Source organism: Poecile atricapillus, chromosome 14 (genome assembly GCF_030490865.1).
Source record: "Poecile atricapillus isolate bPoeAtr1 chromosome 14, bPoeAtr1.hap1, whole genome shotgun sequence".
Classification (NCBI taxonomy): Eukaryota; Metazoa; Chordata; class Aves; order Passeriformes; family Paridae; genus Poecile; species Poecile atricapillus.
Window position 1 is genome coordinate 6,691,989 of NC_081262.1, and position 18,640 is coordinate 6,710,628.

Sequence of the window (18,640 nt, forward strand, 5' to 3'; positions counted from 1 at the left end):
AAATAACAACACACCCCTGCCATCCATCGAACAATTTTGAAATCATTAAGAGTTGAAGCACACTTACACATAGTACAAAACTTAAGTGAAGCTTTTGAACCTTTTTGTCCTTTAGAGAATCACTGCACCATGGAGACATTTGGCAAGGAGCTGGAGGATGTGTGAAGGAACTTTGAGATCATCAACAAAGTCGCGTACAGATCCGAGAGCATCAGTGCTCCAGAGCCAAGATTCTGGGTGGGCTCTGATCACAGCTGCTTAGAGCTCTGGTTTGCACAAGTGAAGCACAGTTTTTGCCTCTCAAATGAGCTAAAACAAAGCAATTCCAGCTATACCTATAATGAGGCAAAAATGACAAGTAATGCAAACATCTGCCAGTATTTCACTAAAGCACCTAAAAAATCACCAGCAAAAGAATGAAAGATTTCAAAGTACAGTTTCACTCAGCGCTTATTAGCAATGAGATGCTTTCTTTCTGAAGTATCCCAGCAGTGCTGCAGGGCAGGGGGCCCATGGGGTGGGCTGAACATGAGCCAGCAGTGCTCCCTTTCGGTGGCACAGCCGGACCAGGCTGCGGCAGCGGCAGCACAGCAGCTGCTCCAGGGAGGGACTGCTGCCCTCGCAGGAACCACCAGCCCCTGTCTGCAGCCCCCTGGACACCTGTGGGTCTCCCCAAACAAAACACCAATATATCCAAGCAAGTCCAAAGGACTGCAAGTGCCAGTAAGTGCTGAAGGAGCCTTTTCCCCAGGAAAGCGACAGGTAAGGAGCGCTGTAATTGCAGCCTAAAACTGCACTGAGACAGAGCTGGACTCAGATTCACAGCAAAAGAACAAAAGCCTGTGGTATCAAGGGAAATTCTAATGAGATAAAAGGAAAATATTTGCATGGTGAGAGAGGTTAATTACTGAAACAGATTGCCCAGAGAGGCTGTGGTATCTACTTCCAGGGAGACATTCAAACCTTGACTGGATGATCTGATTTCAATAGCTCATCACAGAGCTAAGGCTGGGTTAGACAACCTCCAGCAATCCTTTCTAACCTCCAGGGCTCTCACAGGATCATTATGCAATAATATGTAGTACTTACCTTTTGGAAAAGCAGATAGTTATTTTGCATAACATTTCCAGATCTGTTTCAAGATTAATCACTTTGTGATAGCCCTTCTGGAAAATTACCCTCACCTTTAACACTTCTTGACTATGTTAAAACTGTGACTGCTTCCACAACAATAAAATGCCTCAAATTATGTCTTTCAAGAAAGACTTCTAGAAAGACTTAGGTTTGCAATAGGCAAAAGCAGTATGGTTCAAAGACATAAATATTCCTGGACGTATTTACAATACGTAGGGATATTTTTTCCCACATATGAAGAAGCAAGTCTTTTAGCATTGACACAGAAGTAACCATGATGTTCTGTTTTAAACAAAAAGTATCACAAATACTATCATTATAATCATAGAAAGTGGTGAAACAAAGGTAACTATGTTTGAAACTAAATGCTCAAGTCAGAAAACAATTCCTAAGTAATGTTTGTGTTGAGATGTCTCAAATGTCAAGAGATACAAGATGAATAAACAGCCAGCCTGTCTTCAGCATCCTCCAAGGGATGCTGATGCTCAGCAGGCTGGCAGAGACGCCCCAGAAAATTCTCATCTTGTTTCAGTAGACTATCCCACATCTGAATATGTTTGAAGTGCGTGACAGAACTGGGGACCAAAGCCAAGGAGCAGTTCATTGGCAGAAGAGTTCCTGCCAAGAGCAGGTGATAAAATCAGCTGGAGCAGAGCAGGTGGCACTGTCCAAAGGGTATCTCTGCAGCACAGTCAGGATCAGGTAAGTGCCATACACCTCCTTGCCCCCTTGGTTTGTTGGTAGGGTTTGGACAGCTGATGTCAGGTGAAGGTAGATCAGTGAGGTTCAGAAAACATTCTGGTTTGGTTGGCTTCACATGCCTATTTTCCATGTCTGAATCATGCAAAATCTCTCCTCAGATGGTGCAGGCAAACTCTGAGCAAACTGAAGCAGAGCTGGGCTGGCGAAGGAGGCAGTCTAGACAACACACCACTCACCCCAGATGTTCAGACAGGGACTCAGTGCTTCAAACACTGTATGCCCTGCATTAATCACTGCAAACTCCAAATGTGGCCATACCTCATCCTTAGAAATATAAAACAACTTTTTTTTTACAGATATGGCTCTTCAGTCAAGATTCACACTGACATAGTATTTATTAGCCACAGAGAGTATGGTAGCTTATCTCCTCTCAGTCATTCAGTGAAGTCTTCAGCAGCACAGAGCATTATAGATGAGTTCTCATTCCTGTGCCCTCAGTGTAGTTGAGTTCAGCATCACATAACAACCACCTGGCACAGAACTCATATGATAAGGACATAAATGAAATGGCCTTATCAGAGTGCCAGAGCACTACATCCACAAGCAGGAGTGGGACCAGGCACCTTTTGCAATAGCCAGGCATCTCAATGCATGAGACAAAACAGGAGACTTACAATAATCTTCACAAGTCAGCCAACACCTATGTGTGCCAGCTAAAATCCTGACAGTGACTTGAAAGATTTCATATATGCAGTCCTTCTCCCTCAGATTTCATCTCCCCACCTTTCTAACAGCACTGTGAATTTCAATTTCATCTCCCAGGAATTCATTCCTAAATGGGTGGTTAATTGAGTGACACATGCAGGTCTCATTACTGCAATGTTCCAAACCCCGCTGCAAGACACTGCACATTGCAAAGGTCAGCTTAAAAATTAGGGCAATATTAGTTACATGAACAAACAATTCCTTCAGCCAACTCAAGCTACTGAAGACCGCTCTGTTAGATTGTTTTAAAACACAAAAGACAATTTTGATTTCCCCAATGGAAATCTTAGAAGCTAAATTTCAGCAGGAAAGTTTGCTAATAAAACTCTGATAACCCCTGAAATAAAAGACAGTGATACAATAATGATAATATTAGCATACAGTGAAAATAGTAGTAATTTACTGAGACAAAACAAAAAATGGACTGTTTCATTTTCTAGAGGCTCTTATATAAAAGTAAAAATAGATCTGTATCAGTAACATCCTGCATCTGCTACCAAGAGCAAAGATGATTCTGTAAAGGATTTCTTCCAGTGTTTCATCACTTAGCCCTGGCTGGGATCTTCAAGTGTTCTTACACTGCCAGAGACAGTTAAGTGAAATAGGTATCAGATAGAAGCACTAAATACATATAAAACCAGCTTTAAAAGACAAGTAAATCTGCACTATAATTTAAAAGCACATGAATCTGCCTCTGTAATTTGGTCACTGCAATTGCATTTAAGATAGCAGCATTGACTGTAATGATCTGCCTGTATAAATCAAGATGTCAAAGGCATTGTTATAGGATCTCTGCTATAATTCAGCACTTATTGTCCTCCCCTTGTATGACAAGTTCTAAAGGAAGATCATTCAAAATACCAAGAAAAACAGACCTCATCCCAATGGGAAAAAGTATTTTCCAAAGGTAAAAAATTTCCAAAGTTCAAGGCTGATTCCTCAGTCATAACTAATCCTGCTTCTTTTTCCTCCTTACTTCACAAAATAATATATTGAGACCACTTCCTTTTCAGATGTGTTCAGAGAACCCTTTACTATTCAAAAGTCACTCATAAGAAATAATAATAGTCCATGAATAAGGAACCCTAAAGTATGGAAATATTGGGAAATACGTTACAATTAGCATTAAAGATGTTCATGTGCTGGCAAACCAGTGACTTCCCACATCTGCACTCTCTCTTTGAGCTCTCCTCCCTTACACCACAGTGGGAGCTCCTGTGACTTTCAGGCGAGGCAGAGTCCCCAGCAGAGCTCAGCCCTGCACTTAGAGCCTGTTCCAGGAACAGCAGCAATCACCTCACAACATCAATGCTGCAGCGCCAGCAAGGAGTTCTTAAAAACTGTTACAACGTCAAGGAACTTGAGACATGACTCTCTTGTGCTCTTCCAGTCTCATAACAGATTACCTAAAAATATGTTTTCCAACAAAACCATTTGTCATTATGTCCAGATTTCAGACAACCCCTTACAGGATTTTCCTGAACTACAGTAGGAAAATAGATGTATCCAGTTAGCAAAAATCTAGTTCAATAAATCTATGGAATGCAGATGGTTCACGTGTGCAAGCTTACTTAATCCAGATACTGCAGTGGATCACTAAAGCCTGGCTTATTGTCCTACTATTACTGTTGCACCCAAATACATTCAGGTCTATTGCTTACTATTTCTTAGAAGCACCACAGAACATCTGCTTATAGTTTTACATCTTATCCTTAAAATCATTTTATGAACCTACTATTATGAGGCTGTTTTTACATTTACTGATCATATTAGCTATCCAAGTTTTTTAACTGGCCATCATTCCATGTGCTGGAGAGTTAGGACTCATTAGGACTGCTTTTACAGTGTTAAAAAAGTTGAGTTTCAGGCACAAGCCCCAAAATATTTCCGAATATTTGGTGAGCCATCAACAAAGACACCATTATGCACACTTTTTTTCTTTTTTTAAGTACAGAGAGACAACTAAGAGCATCTTTTTTGAACTACTTGTAGCAATTATTCATGATAGAGACCAACACAATGAAGTACATTAGAACAGCAAGAGCTCTAATAAATTTTCCTACCTTATCTGCCATTATCATGGAGGCCCCGCCATGAATTCCAAGAATTGGAATAGAAGTCTGAGATGAAATAAAATCCAAAATCTGAGCTACTGCCTCCTGATCAGTGTCATCTCCAAAAACCACTCCATGGATCTTGGTGCCTGACATCAAGTCACAAACATGTGTTATGATGCTCTTAGGGTCAGTCTGGTTCACAAGAAGGGTCACTACATTGATATCAACAGTCAGGTCTGCTGACATTTCCCTGGTCCAGAGAGCTCTGATATCTCTCTCTGTTATATACTTGGTCCTTCCCAGAATCACTGCAATGTTCAGGACGGGATAATTTTTCTCTGCTCCACGAACAAGATCCAAAGGTGCCAGAAGAGCTTGGAGTACCAGGAGAGCACAGCCAATTTTCCTCATCTTTGCCAGCTTTATCCCCTGTAAAAGCGATCACAATGTATAAGAAGAACATAGAGAAAAACACATATACTGTATATCTTCAAAGAAGGTTTTAAACAGAAAGCTTCTGGGCATAATGCAAACTTTAGCAGCTTTTTATAATGCATCCTTCACCTTAGTTCCAAGTCAAGCCTCTTATATCCTATCAAAAACTTGGCTTGATAATGACAGTATTACAGCTGGTCTTCCAGCAAGCAAGGCAAAAACTGTAGAAGTTCAGAGAAAAAACCCATTAACATTCTTCCTGGATAGCCAACAAAATTAAAATGACTGGCATCATTTAAAAAAAAAAACAACCAGACATTGTCATCCTTCTCTTTAACCTCGCTGTGCTAAAATAGGTAAAAGAAATCTTTTTTCATCTGGGATATTCTCCTTCATCCTAGACATCTATTTAAACTTTAGTCACCGTTTAACAGAGAGAGGTATTTTAGCTCAAAATGGAAGAAGTGAGCCAGAGGTCTGCTGGAAACCCCAGTCCTCATACTCCATACATCTCACAGCATCCCAAACCCATGCTGTTTTACTTCTGAAGATCTCTCCTAGGCAGCCGCTGCTTAAGGAATCCTACTGCATTTCTGGAACAGATTCAAAAGCACAATATTCTATCTTAATTCTTTTCTGTGCTCTCATGCAGTATTCAGAACTTGAGCATCTCAGAACTGCTGATCTCGGACACTAAGTTGTCCCTGGTGTTGAAGGGGAGGGTGTTCCATAAATGAGCATCACTGCATTGGTTACCTCATGTCTTCACTGAATCTCTGTAGGGGGCTGAATATAGACGGAGTAGGATGGGGAGAGAGATGAGCCACAGAACGGATCTGAACTATCTGAAGGAGGGAGAAGGAGAGCGGGTCTGACTCTGCAAGATCTCCCCCTGTTTCTGTGCCCCGAGGGATTTCCACCCCCATAGCTGGCTCTCTGCTAGCTGCACGAAGGGAGTCCCTGTGCCACATAAAGCCAAGCTTGTTGCAAAGCGTCACGCAGAACACACAAGCGGGGCTGTCCAATCAGGGGTGGCATTTTTCAGATCTCCCCTCTCATCCTGCCAGCCCTATCTTCATCCTCAGCCGGAGCCGTCCGCTGCTGAAACACACGGCCAGACACGGCCTTGCAGCACCACCGCTTCCCCTCGGGGCACGCAGGGAGCCGAGCGCTCACAGAGCATTGAACCGCCCATCAGCGCTGCCCGATCCGCTGCGGGCCGGGCTCCCGCCACACCAGCGGTGGAACAGCAAACCGAAGTGTCCCGGCTTCCCCCCGGCCCGAGGAAGGCTCCGGGCCCCCCGGGCCCCCCGGGCCCCCCCGGGCCCCCCGCTCCGCGCCCCCCGCCCGGCGGGCACGGCTCCGGCTGCCCCGGGAGCGCGCCCCGGGAGCGCGCCCCGCCGGGCCGGCCGCGGCGCGAGGGCGCCCCCTGGTGGCGCGGGGCCGCACGTACCCAGCGCCTCAGGAGACGGAGCGGCGGCGGCTGCCGGAGGTGCCGGTGCTGCTGTCGGTGTCGCTGCAGGACATGTCGCGACCGCGGGCATGTCGCGCCCCTCGCTGCCCGGGCTCAGGGGCGGCCTCCGCGCCGCCGGCCGCACGCGTGATCCCCGCCGCAGCCTGCGAGCGACATCGCATCCCGGGAGGGCAGCTAGGTGGACAGGGAGACAGGCAAGGGGGGGCTGGACACGGGGGGGACGGGACGGGACAGCGGGGGGGAAGAGGAGACGGGGAGAAGCCGTTAGTCAGGTTGCAGATTTGACAGAAGAAAAAAGAAATATACTTCGATCGCATGCGAGATGTGAACGGAAATAAAGTGGCTACACTCAAAAGTTCCCCCCCATCACTTAGAAACATATTTCAGCTCTTTGCTAAAAGCAGCTCCGTGAGCCCACAGCCGTCCGGGATACGTCCCTCATTTTATCCAGGTCAGGAAAATCCTGGGCTCCCAACTGCCCGTTTGCTTCCAAGTGAGATGGACGGGTTTGGGTCTAAGGGAAGAGACATCCACCCTGGAAAGCGCAGCTAGGAGCAAACTGATTAACGTGATCAAGGGCAGGAGTTCTCCTGGCAGGTTCGAACCAAACATAACCTGGAACAAAGCTAAAGCGGTGTGGGATAAAGCTCTTTTCGTTCCTGAAACAGAACGGCTTCATACCCAATTTACCACAAACAAACCCAGGGAGACCCTATAGCAGAGCCCGCCACGGAAAGCTCGACTGCTTTGGTTTTTTCATTCACAGTTCCCAGTAAATATGCATGAAGACAGTTCAAGCAAGCCCAGCTCTATGTAGGACGCTGGCGCGCCAGGCAAAGCAGCCGGCATTCCCTAAGTGGCCCTCGGTGCTGGCGGGAGCTCGGAGCGCAGCCCCGGCCGGAGCCGGCACCGCCGAGCCCTGCGCGGCACCGGGCTCAGCGCCCCTGCCCCGGAGCCGGGCGCCAGCCGGGCTCCCCGCGAAGGCGATACTTACTGCATTCTCCCTCCACATAGTTCCAGTTTAAAGATCCTCAAAGTCATTTCAGTAGATTCCTTTGCAAACAGTGAAGTGGAAAATAGGTCCCTTAACGCCTGGATTTCATCCTGCAACTTGTTCCCACCGCAGTAAATAGCAGCCCAGCAGCTCTTTATCGCTTGAAATCCCGCATGATCAAGTTTTAGCAGAGCCATTGCAACTGAGATTCGCTCTTTACTTTTGACAGGAGGCATTTAAGCGTCTTCATTTTTTATTTTTTTTTTTAATTTTTTTTTTCCTTTTTTTTTTTTTTTCTTCTTCCCTTTTTTTTAAATTGCGATATTGCCGCAGCAGTTCCCCAGGACGGCGGGCGCGGATCCCCGCGCTGCTCTCGGCTCCTTGGCAGCGGCGGGGACTGGCGGCAGGGAGTCCGGGAGGTGCGGCGGGCTCCACCCGGGGCCGCCTGCGCGGCGCTGCGGGCTCAGCCCGGCCCGCTCCGCTCCGCCGCCCCCGGCACCGCCGCCCTTGCAGGGGCGCAGCTCACGGCCGCCCTGTCAAACCCAGAGCAGCCGCCGGTACTTTGAAGGCTTCTCCCCCACCTCGCCCCCCCGCCCCGCTCCGCTTGCACAGGCACCAGCGAATGAGTCAGACGCAGGCAGCCGGGGGAGGGGGTGTCAGATCTGGGGGAACGGCGAGAACACCGGGTTTGGGGCACAGGAGTGGCAAACTCGAGCGCTCTCCCCGCAGTAACATCCCCAGCAAAATGTTGGTAGCCCGGGAAACCCCAGAGTGTTCTCCTTTCCCTTGATGCAGGGGCTGTCAACCAGAAATCCCTGCCGTGGGGCTCAGGGGAATGAATGTGGAGCAGCAGCTTACACACTAAAAGCAGCCCTAAAAGCTCCAGACAGCAGCTAAATATCACAAAAAAGCTCTGTAGAAGTTGGCTCCATCTGGGTATCTCTGCTGCTCCGTCCTCCTTTCCATTTCAAAGCCTAGAGCCTGTTTCTCCCTCTCCCATTCCCCTCTCACAGCCCTGGTGTCAGACCTGCCTGGCCTTAGAGCAATTCTTGCCTTCCTGCCCACACCACAGCCCACCTAAACCTCCCTCTGCCACTCACTGCTGTGCCTTCTCCCTCATTCCATTGCTCTCCTGCTTTTTGCTTTCCACCATCCTGGTCCAGCTGCCACAACTTATTTGGTTCTGCACAAATGAATGTGCCAGCTATGTACCACAGAGGGATGGCCTCTTCCGTGCTCCATCCTTCACAGCCGTGTTCGTTCCTACACTGAATACTTCAGAGTAAGGCAAAGGCACACGTTTTGACAGAACCCCCACTCCTATGCCAGGGGAAACTTTTGGGTTCAAATGGGATAATGCCAAGTGTTCACCCACTGAAGTTTGCTTTTCACTACATTAAGACACAGAACACCAAGAAATCTCTCCCAAAGACATTTAACAACACATCAGCTTTACTGCTCTTGACAGTCTCATCATTGAATTCCCTGATAGGTCTATGCCTGTTCTTTTTTCTCCTTTGAAAGATCTCACCTCCTAACTTATTTAGGGATTACTTCCTCAGACATTACATTAGTCTTTCTAAGCAAAGCAATTAAGCAGCTTCAACTGCCCTTTTTTTTTTTTTTATGTTTGATGTTTTAATGCATCTCTGCATTTCACCCTGGATGAACATTTTCCCCCTGTAAATATTACAGTGATGTTTGCCACGGTTACTGGAGATGAGGTTACAGTTCCATCCCTGTGTAAGGGTTATTTCAGTGTTATCATTCAGATTTACTGGAACAGCAGCAAAAATGGATTCAAAATCCTCATATGCAAGTGAAATTCACAATGGTGAAAAATTGCAGCTCTAACATAAGCCTATGTTTAAAATATAAAAAGGGACATGGTGTTTTTTGGGAAATACTTAGCATACAATATACTGTGTACAATACACTGAGTCTAATGGTGTGAAAGACCAATACAAGAAATACCCACATTTTCTAACTTCAGAGCTATATGATTTTCGCTAATCTAAAATTAGAAACACTTTAGCATTATTTACAAATATTTTTCCTCAATTGGTCTTATAAAATTTTGTGAAATATCATGATAAAACAGTCCAAATTTACAAATTAGAGTTAAAATAGAACATATTAAAAGTTTGTGTAAACACAGTGGGATTAATCTTGGCAATACATATATAGTCTTCACAAAAGCTTCACCAAATTCAAACAGATTACTGCCTACAGAATTGAGCAAATGCTGCAAAATTAAGACTGCCACTTTAATAGACATTCACACTCCATCTCTAGGTATATTTGCACAGTTTTAAATTAAAGAGCTGCAAACAGGATAAAAAGTCAACTTCACTCAGCAGAAACAAGAAAACAAAACCTACATTTAATTGTCTAACCCTTGTAAATTTTGTGTAAGGGAACACTTGCTTCAGAAGCACAGTAACAAACACTAACACCCCTGCAGGTGGGGCATTGAGCATCTTCATGGACATTTATTCTAGAAGGCAGGTGGATTTATCCCTAAATGATTGCCTTCTCCACATGGGCAGCTCTGCACTTTTCTAAAAGCAGCTACAACACAAGCTCAACAAGTTTGGAATCATGCATTCTGAGGATATTTTCCACCTGAAGTTTCCCTACCAGGCCTGCCTCCTACATAAACACGTATTTAAAGGTCAGGAACTTCCTTCATACTCTGTTCCTTCTAAAATAACATCAAATTACAAGAAGGTTTCCTCTTTCTGAAAACAGCCTGTTGCAGAGAGCACTTGCCAACAGAAGCAAGCAGCCAAATGATCAGGTACAAGCAATGTTTCCAAAGCAGGGTCTGATGGGCTGGCACAAAGCAGATTTCTGTCTCTGACTCCTTAGTGAGTGACACTAACCTGCTCTCTGTTTGCTTCACTGTACCAGCTGAAAGATGCTTAACCTCAGACATGTTAGACAGCTGAATTAAAAGTCAAATTAAACCTCAAGATTCCAGAAAACAACTCTATAATTTTCCTCTTTCTTTTACAAAGTGCAGTAAAGTAAGCTAAATATAAACATGCTCTTTAAAAAACCAAAACTCTTCTCATAAAATTGCACCAAAATTAGTTTAGAATATACTGTATTAGAGGTCCCATTATTGCCACTCTGCTATCAATAGCGGTCGTTTTCTTTGCAGTTGTCTTTGCAAAAGTTTGAAGACAATTTGGGAGATCTCTCACACAAATGACAGAATCCTTGCAACGTGAAAACTCCATTCCAACAACTTCCTGAGTTTAATGAAACGGAATGGCAATGAGATATTACAAGCTTGGTTAAGGGAGAGAAGCTCCCTTGGAATTCTTTCCAAATTTAAAAATGTTTTCATTCCAGCAATAAACTACTTTTACATTTAGGTATTATTTTTGTAACTTCTAACAATTTATTTATACGCATCTTATCTTCCACAAATATCTGAATTTCACCTACTCTGACAATGTGTCCAACAGGAATCAAAAGTGACATTGATGCAAAGTCATTTTTCAGTACCACATAGGATCAGGTCTGAAATTAAACCACTTGACTCAACAAAACTTAATGCATAGCAAAACAAGGATACAGTAACATAAATGTACTCCTGGGAAGCTGCAAAGTTACTTACATGCTAAATGAAATCAAAGTAAAAATGGGAAAGAACTCAATTGTTTTCAAACTTGCTAAAACATTTTGTCACAGATGGCCCTCTTATTGAAAACTGGCATAGCTCCTCATTTGGCAGTGCTCTTTCTTGCACAATTTACCAAGTCATGCATGAAATGATGGCCTTAAGCTACTCTCAGTTTTGCAAAGGACATGAGCTAGCTGCCATGGAAAAAAAGAGGAGGCAACATCACTGAGTGGAGCTTGAGGCTGTTAGAGCACTTCAGCTTCTCTGCAAACAACCCCCAGCAAGGAGGGAACACCCCAGGGACTGCTCAGCCAGAACTGCTCCTTTCCACCTCACCTCTGATTATCGGAGCTATTCAGGATTCACCAGGATTGTGTCTCTGCCTCTTTTATAACCAATTTCCCATATCAAATTAATCTTCAAATGTATTTCCAAATTCTTCTTTGCAGCTCCCAAGAGGAACTATTTTTTAGTCAAATTTAAGGGTCAAAACAGAATTTCTTAATGAACTCTGTACTTTATAATTAAGGCAGCTCTATTAACAAAGATGTGTGTCACAGCAATGCTGTCCTGTGAAGACTGTGTCAGTACCAATCCCATTAAACACTGGACTGCCTGCACAAGGCCTCAGGGAACTGGATCAGGTAAATACTAGTTTAAGACTGCTTCTCTTGCCTCACTGCACTTCCCCATTGGAAATTGGGAAATATCAGTATATTTCTAATAAAATCTCCTAGGAACACCCAAGGAAACACCTGACCACTGTGTGGCATCCATTAATGCCTACAGCAGTTAAGGAACAGTCAAAAATTGCCACTATTTATTTAGGGCCAAAATATGATCTCCTAACCCTCACTGAATTCAGTAACTAAAGTGGTAAGCCAGAATTTTTAAAATACCATTTGAAGCCTCCTCTTCAGTCACCCTAAGCCCTACAGATCTGCCTCATGTACCTATTCTGGACAGTGTGATGAGCCTCCCAGACAAGCAGTTACCATCTTGTATTAGTCTGCCTAAAGGATGCTCAGATTTTGGAAGTGTCCAGTGACAGCAGTAGTTTTGCTCTTGCCTCACTTGGAACATCCAATGTGCCCCCACATTTGAGATGACCTACCTTTATCTACCTTTATATAGATTTTATATACCTAAAAAAACTCTGTGCATATAGCTGATGTCTGTTTTCAAGTTTTTACTTGAAAAAATTGTTTGAATTTAGAGATTACTATAATTTTGATCTTTTGATCAAACAATACTCATTTATTAGGTATTCAAGGGGCTGGACAGACTTGTTAAGTTTGAAAATAATAATTAGAAAAATACCCTATGAATCTTTAAGACAGGTGAGCTACTTGTCTTTACCAGTATTAGTATAACATGTAAAACAATCTGTCATGAAATATGATGTTATTTCATATAAATTTTTTTACATGAAAAAAAATTACTACTTATGACTGATAAGAGCCAGCAGTGACCCCTCACACATTGTTCATTGGCAGAACTTGTTTGCTAAAAGAAAGTTGTACTGAGTGGGAAGCACCAAGATGCCTACACTGCATCTGCTTCTCAGTGCTTCACTAAGCAAATTCTTAGGGAGTTGAGACTTTTCTAAATCTAGAAAATCAAATTTAGTAAAGGTCAGTAGAAGCTTCTTATCAGCGCAAAGTTACCTCAGATCTAGCTGGTGGATATTTTTAATATTAGTAGTATTTTGCTCCCTGCATCTAACCCATCTCTCGATTGTAGGCACTGGCTCTATTAACACTAGGTGCTAAAGGCTTATGAGACATCTGAGCCAGTAGGAATAGATCCAAGATAGAAAAATCCCCCTTGAACTTAAATTACAGTTCCACATGATGAGTCAGAGCCTTCTGTCACCTATTTCTGCCATACAGGCTACATGGCTTTTGTTCATATACAGGAATGCTACTGAGCCACTTGAGTACGAGTTCTCTTTAAAGTGAAATTATCATGGTGCTTCTAGGTCCTGCATTTTATCTGCTCTTGCTCCAAAGGAGCCCCATTTTTTACTTCCTGTAGAAAGAATTCCTCTTGCTTTTCCCTGCCCAAGGAGAATTCCAGGCTGCAGTGATAATAATCACAACTGTGATTACTAGCAGATCTAATTAGTTTCATTCGATTGTGTTTTCAAACCTTGACTTAATCTCACTGGTAGAAACAATGAGCAAGACAAAGGGGATTTTTAAATAAAATAACATATTAAAAAACATTTGACTCCTACCTAAAATGCAGGTTTAGCTTACCCAGGTGACCACATTTCTGGCAACTGATATCCAAATCAATTACCATAGTTCTGAAATATCTTCCCAAGAAAAGCAAATGCTATTTCACCTGCCTCTAAACTCTTGTCTGACTATGGGTAGGTCTGAAACCTTAAAGAACTGCCTTCTGCTTTTTAGGGCAGGGAGGTCAGACTGGATGGAAGAAGGAAGGATTCAAGGATTTTTTTAGGTTGCTAGAGACACAGGAGTTGTCTGCTCTCTTGTCTACTCGCAAGGTTACTCATGGAATTAATCCTTAGGAGGAGAAATTCTTTTTGTTTGTGGTGGTTTCTTTACAGCCAAAAGATACCGGTTTAAAGAGGTCTTTTCCCAAGAAAAGTTACTGTCAAGAATCCTGTTCTTCCCTCCTCTCCTGTCCTAACGGGACAAAAGAAAATAATTCCCGTATGAATTCTGCAAGGAGAGGCTGAGGACTGGGAAGCTCCTGGTTCTCCAGGTGACACAGAATATATTCAATGTTGCTTTGAGAAAGAATTAGAGTTCAGAGGCTGAGATGAATTGGATCCTATAGGTGGGAGCCTCAGTTACACCTGGGAGGAGGATGCTGACTGCAGACTTGGCTTGTAGTGTTGCTGCTCTCTGATCTTTACGAGCTGGGTCAACATTCAGGACAGTTCCACCCACATTCAGTGACATCAGTAATGTAGCCCTAAGATTTGTGTTGTTTTAGTATTTGAACATAGATGCCTATATGCATTTTAAATTTTTATGCACATAGGTGCATCCTCTCTAATGAACTTTATAATAGTCATTAAGAAGCATAAAAAGAAAAAAAAAGGTATTTTTTTCCAATGAAGAGCCTTCTATGATTTACTGCAATGACTTCATAAATGTAACTTCACTAGAGCAACTTAAATGGATACAAATTAAATCTATGTTTACACTAATTACATGCTTTGCATTGAGATCAACTACTTTTTTTAATACCATCTCCTAAACAAGTTCTGACACATCAGCACAAGTATTATACTTCTGAAACTCATGAGATAGTCAAGTATATGCTCAGGTATATATTTTGAACTATAAATATCCTGTTTTGTTTTACCTGACCATCTACATACAGTACAAACATTCAGCAACATTCAAACACATGCAGGATTGGGGTTTTTTAAGCAACAATTATATATAAGAATCATCTAAAAAATATAAACATTTGAAGTTATTTCACCAACTTATTGAAAAAAATCAGTCCCAGAGCCACTTTCTGGAATTAATATACAATTGCTTATTTTTTTATAAGCCAATTAACTGTAATCTCACTCGGCAGACGGCTGTATGCTATCTACCCTCACACAACTATTTCTGTTCCCACCAGTCCTTTCTATCACACAGATTCCAAAATAACTGTGATATATGTAGGAACAAGAATATTGCTCCAGTTTAAAGCCTGCCAGATCTTATCTTTCATCTGCAAAGATCAGACAGATTTCTTGCTTTCTTGATTTTAGCCAGAAAGCTAAAATGATGGAAGATAACCAGAAAGATAAGACTTTCGTCTTAGACTGCCTTGCTGAGTGGGGAACAACGTCCTGTTCCAAGGAACACAACACTGGACAAGGGATCAGGAGCTACTCAATCTGTTTACCTTGTTTGGCCTTCACCTTCTCACAGACTCTGCTGTCAAAGTCAAAAAAATGTTAATATTTTCAAGACAAACAGCATTTTCTTATGCAGTAGGCCAAGGAGCAGATTCTGAATACAATAGATATATATTCTTATTAAAATTTCAAAATACACTGGGTTTATATTAACCCCAAGTGTTAAAGGAATAACCACTTAACCGTAGTGATCTCACTGTTGTCCTAGCTCACAGATTTGTTTCATGGTTCAAAGTTTTTCTCAATTCAAATCTGAAAACTTAAAGAATCATATTTTTTACCAGCTCACTTTTAATCTCTGCTTCTTATCAACACTCATCCTTGAACGCAGGTAAAAGACCTGTTCATCCCAAACACTTCAAGATTCAAAAACAAAATGAAAAATAGACTCAGTGTTTACTCTGCAGAATTTTCAGAATTTAAGAATTCCATTCTTACCTCAGGTGAACAAAATGGTTTTTAATAACATTAATTCCTAGACTGCCTGTTTACTCTAGGAGTAAGTTATAAGGTTGAAAGGGGTGAATGTTTTTTCTCAAGAATCCCATTTTGAGGATTGGACAGGGACATCTTAATGCTCTGAACCAGGATTTGGCTCAGTTTTCAGACAGGAGGCATGGGCTGGGGTTTAAACAAGTCATTTTAACCTTTCATTATTTTGAAAATGTCTTTCTATAATTGACAAGGGTTCTGTTGGTGCCTTACGTTCTGCTAGCCTTTATCAGCTCCAGCAGTCATCAGCATGCACAGCTATTCATATAAGGACATTATATTCATATAAGGACATTTACAGGTATTCATCTTAGCTCATCTAGAACATCAGTTTCTCTTACTCCAGTTCCATGCCCTGACAAACGCTAGGGTATTTGAAAAAGGTAAAATTCCCTGGTGCTGACAATCCTTTGCTGTTTAGCACAGCCAGTTCTTCCCGATTTAGAGTCATTAAAACATCACCATCATCACTTACACAGGCACTTCTGACTTCAGTGTTACTGAAGAGACTACAGGAGGACAGAGAGAGACCCCCAAGAGAAATCCCCCCCAAGAATCTTAGTGGGGTGTATTCCAAAGAAAAAAAGAACACCTGGATATCCTCTGAATGACAAAGATTTCTATTCCTTAAGAGATCACCCAAATTATCTATATACAAAACTGTACTATATCAAAATATGTCTTGTCACATACACAGCACAATGTATATACCCTAAATATACCCCATCACATCAGGCAAGATTACTGAATAACTTTGATAATTTTTCTTTATCCAACCAACCAGACCAGGTCCATGAAGGTTTGATACTTTAAACACATGTTAAGCCTTCATATTTCTCTTAGAAGCTTTGAGATAATCTGCATCTTACCTTGATCTATACCTATGTTTTATCTGTGGATTGTTAACTCAATGTCCTCACCAGCACAATAGCACTTTAGTAAACAAAAGTGTATTTTAGTCCCTGAAGTTCAATTAACTGCTGAGTTAAACCTCATATCAAGATGATCAATTAAGGCACTTAGACTGCTGAGAGAGGAAAGCATAGGCAGGAATAAAGCTCAGCTTCTAAGGATAAGTGAATAGTGTTTTCTCAGATTCTCTAATTTTATAAATCTGAAGAATAAACACACACTAGATCTGAAAAATCAGCACAGATGTGGAGCCTTTTATTTTATATATAGATCCATAAGACACTAGCTTATAGCAAGACAGAACATTAAGTCAAAATTCTAACTGAACTTATTATAGTATGAAGCATTCCATTTCTAAAAGGAAGACTAAAAGGGTAATAAATTTCTTTAAAAGGCAAATGATTAATCATCTATAAACTCAGCAGATATTTTACTGATAAACTGCACCAAGGGATTTACTGCAGAAAGGAATTGTTTCCCTTACATTTCTTACACTGAAATAATTTTTTGTGTATTTCTGCAGAAAAGGGTGCAGGTCATTACAATCTGATGTACCGTTTAAAATAAGGTCTGATTTGACAGTTGTTCACTTAGAGCAAGATGCAGACTCAGCCTACAAAGCCATGTCTCACACCATGTCCTGCAGCAGCTAAATAAACACACTAACAAGTGTCACACACAGATAAACACCAGTGATTCCAGAGAATGCAGAGAACACATCCTCCAGAAGGACATGCACAGCGAAGGACTGCAAATCCATCACCTCTGGAGCACGTGATTGTTAATCTAACCTTATGAAGTCATGGCTATTCTTAGCATCGAGCACGTCACCGTATAAAATGCTCCTCTTGAAGTGTCATATGCTCAGGATAATTTACTTCATTCACAAGAGCTTCTGAATAGTTAAAGCTCTGGCTAAATCCCAAAATTCCTCTACAACTACTCTTATCAAGCTGAACAGCATCCCAGTGTTCGACCTCCCTCTGAGAAAAGGAAAGGGAACAGCAGGATATAATCCACTCCCAAAAATGGATGGAAAGATGGTCTAAAAGTCCAAGGATGTTAAAACTACTCAAGGGGACAGAAAGCAGCTCCATACATTGCCTTGCATGGCAATTACCTAACAAATGCTGCATGTCACCCAGGAACAGCAGCCTTGCATAAGCACAGAGCAACTGCAGGCTGTACCTTGTTCTATAGGGAAGGTAAACCCAGCTCCAGGCAGTTTTTCAGCAGTTACCATGCCTTCCAACTGCAGCGCAGGGATGACTAAGCTCGTTAAAATTGTCTTCTGTACAGGTTGCTTATAGATTCATTGGAGCTAATTCCACACAGTGAGAATTCTTCCGTTCCTATATGGTGTAAATGCCACTCTTCAAGTCTCTTACACTTCTGTAGGCAGCAGTGAAATGATTCACTGAGACCTTAAATTGCGCTCAAATCAAACACTTAACATTGTCTCAGGCTAAGTTTAAAATCCAGGCCTGCAACTGTACTGCAGTTTCTCAGTTAGATCTAGAATACTCATCTATAATGTTTCCTGGCTGGACACTTAATTTTAAATCCTGTTGTGTGAGCTAAGAAAAAAAAATATCTCTGTGGTTCTGTCCAACTGTCAAAAAAGTAAGTTCAAAATGATACCAAACATATGATTGGGACATATTTGTCCTCAGAGCAAAATTTTAACCACTATACAGAAAAATTCTCCTGTCTGTACTAATATTTTGAGAGCATCAGTTGGATAGAACATCAAGGAAAACAGATTATTCTAGTCAACTGCATTATTTTGAAAAATAAAGTCTATTCTACATGAAATAGTCCAAAGCTACATTAAGCATAAGCAAGTTATTTTAGTTTGATTTTGCATGGAAACTACATTCAGAACTGGGTTGAAGATTTCCAATGCACAGATATATTTATATTGTTTACACAAAAACTATTTGAGAAGCTATCCACATAGTGTCCACATCAAATTACTTTGTCAAGGTATGATCTGTAACTACTCGAGTCATTAGCATGCAGCCTTGATTACTTAGTAGGCACCTAACCACAGGAAAGGAAAACAAATCACATTACCTCGTGCTGATTTAAAAATTGTTACTGGTGTAATGTGATGCAAACTGACAATGCATTGCAGTTCCAG

At 42.1% G+C, this 18,640-nt stretch overlaps 1 protein-coding gene across 2 annotated transcripts in view; it reads right to left on the minus strand.

Annotated features, from left to right (window-relative positions):
- Positions 1-8,109, minus strand: part of GRIN2A (glutamate ionotropic receptor NMDA type subunit 2A) — a 158,370-nt gene extending 150,261 nt beyond the window's left edge. For both annotated transcript variants that reach the window (XM_058849603.1, XM_058849602.1), the window contains exons 1-3: positions 7,562-8,109; positions 6,547-6,772; positions 4,665-5,087 (exon numbers count right to left, since the gene is read on the minus strand). In XM_058849603.1, coding sequence (XP_058705586.1) covers positions 4,665-5,069 — 405 coding nt within the window. In that variant the 5' untranslated portion in view covers positions 5,070-5,087; positions 6,547-6,772; positions 7,562-8,109. The remainder of the gene's footprint in view (positions 1-4,664; positions 5,088-6,546; positions 6,773-7,561) is intronic.
- Positions 8,110-18,640: the final 10,531 nt, after the last annotated feature.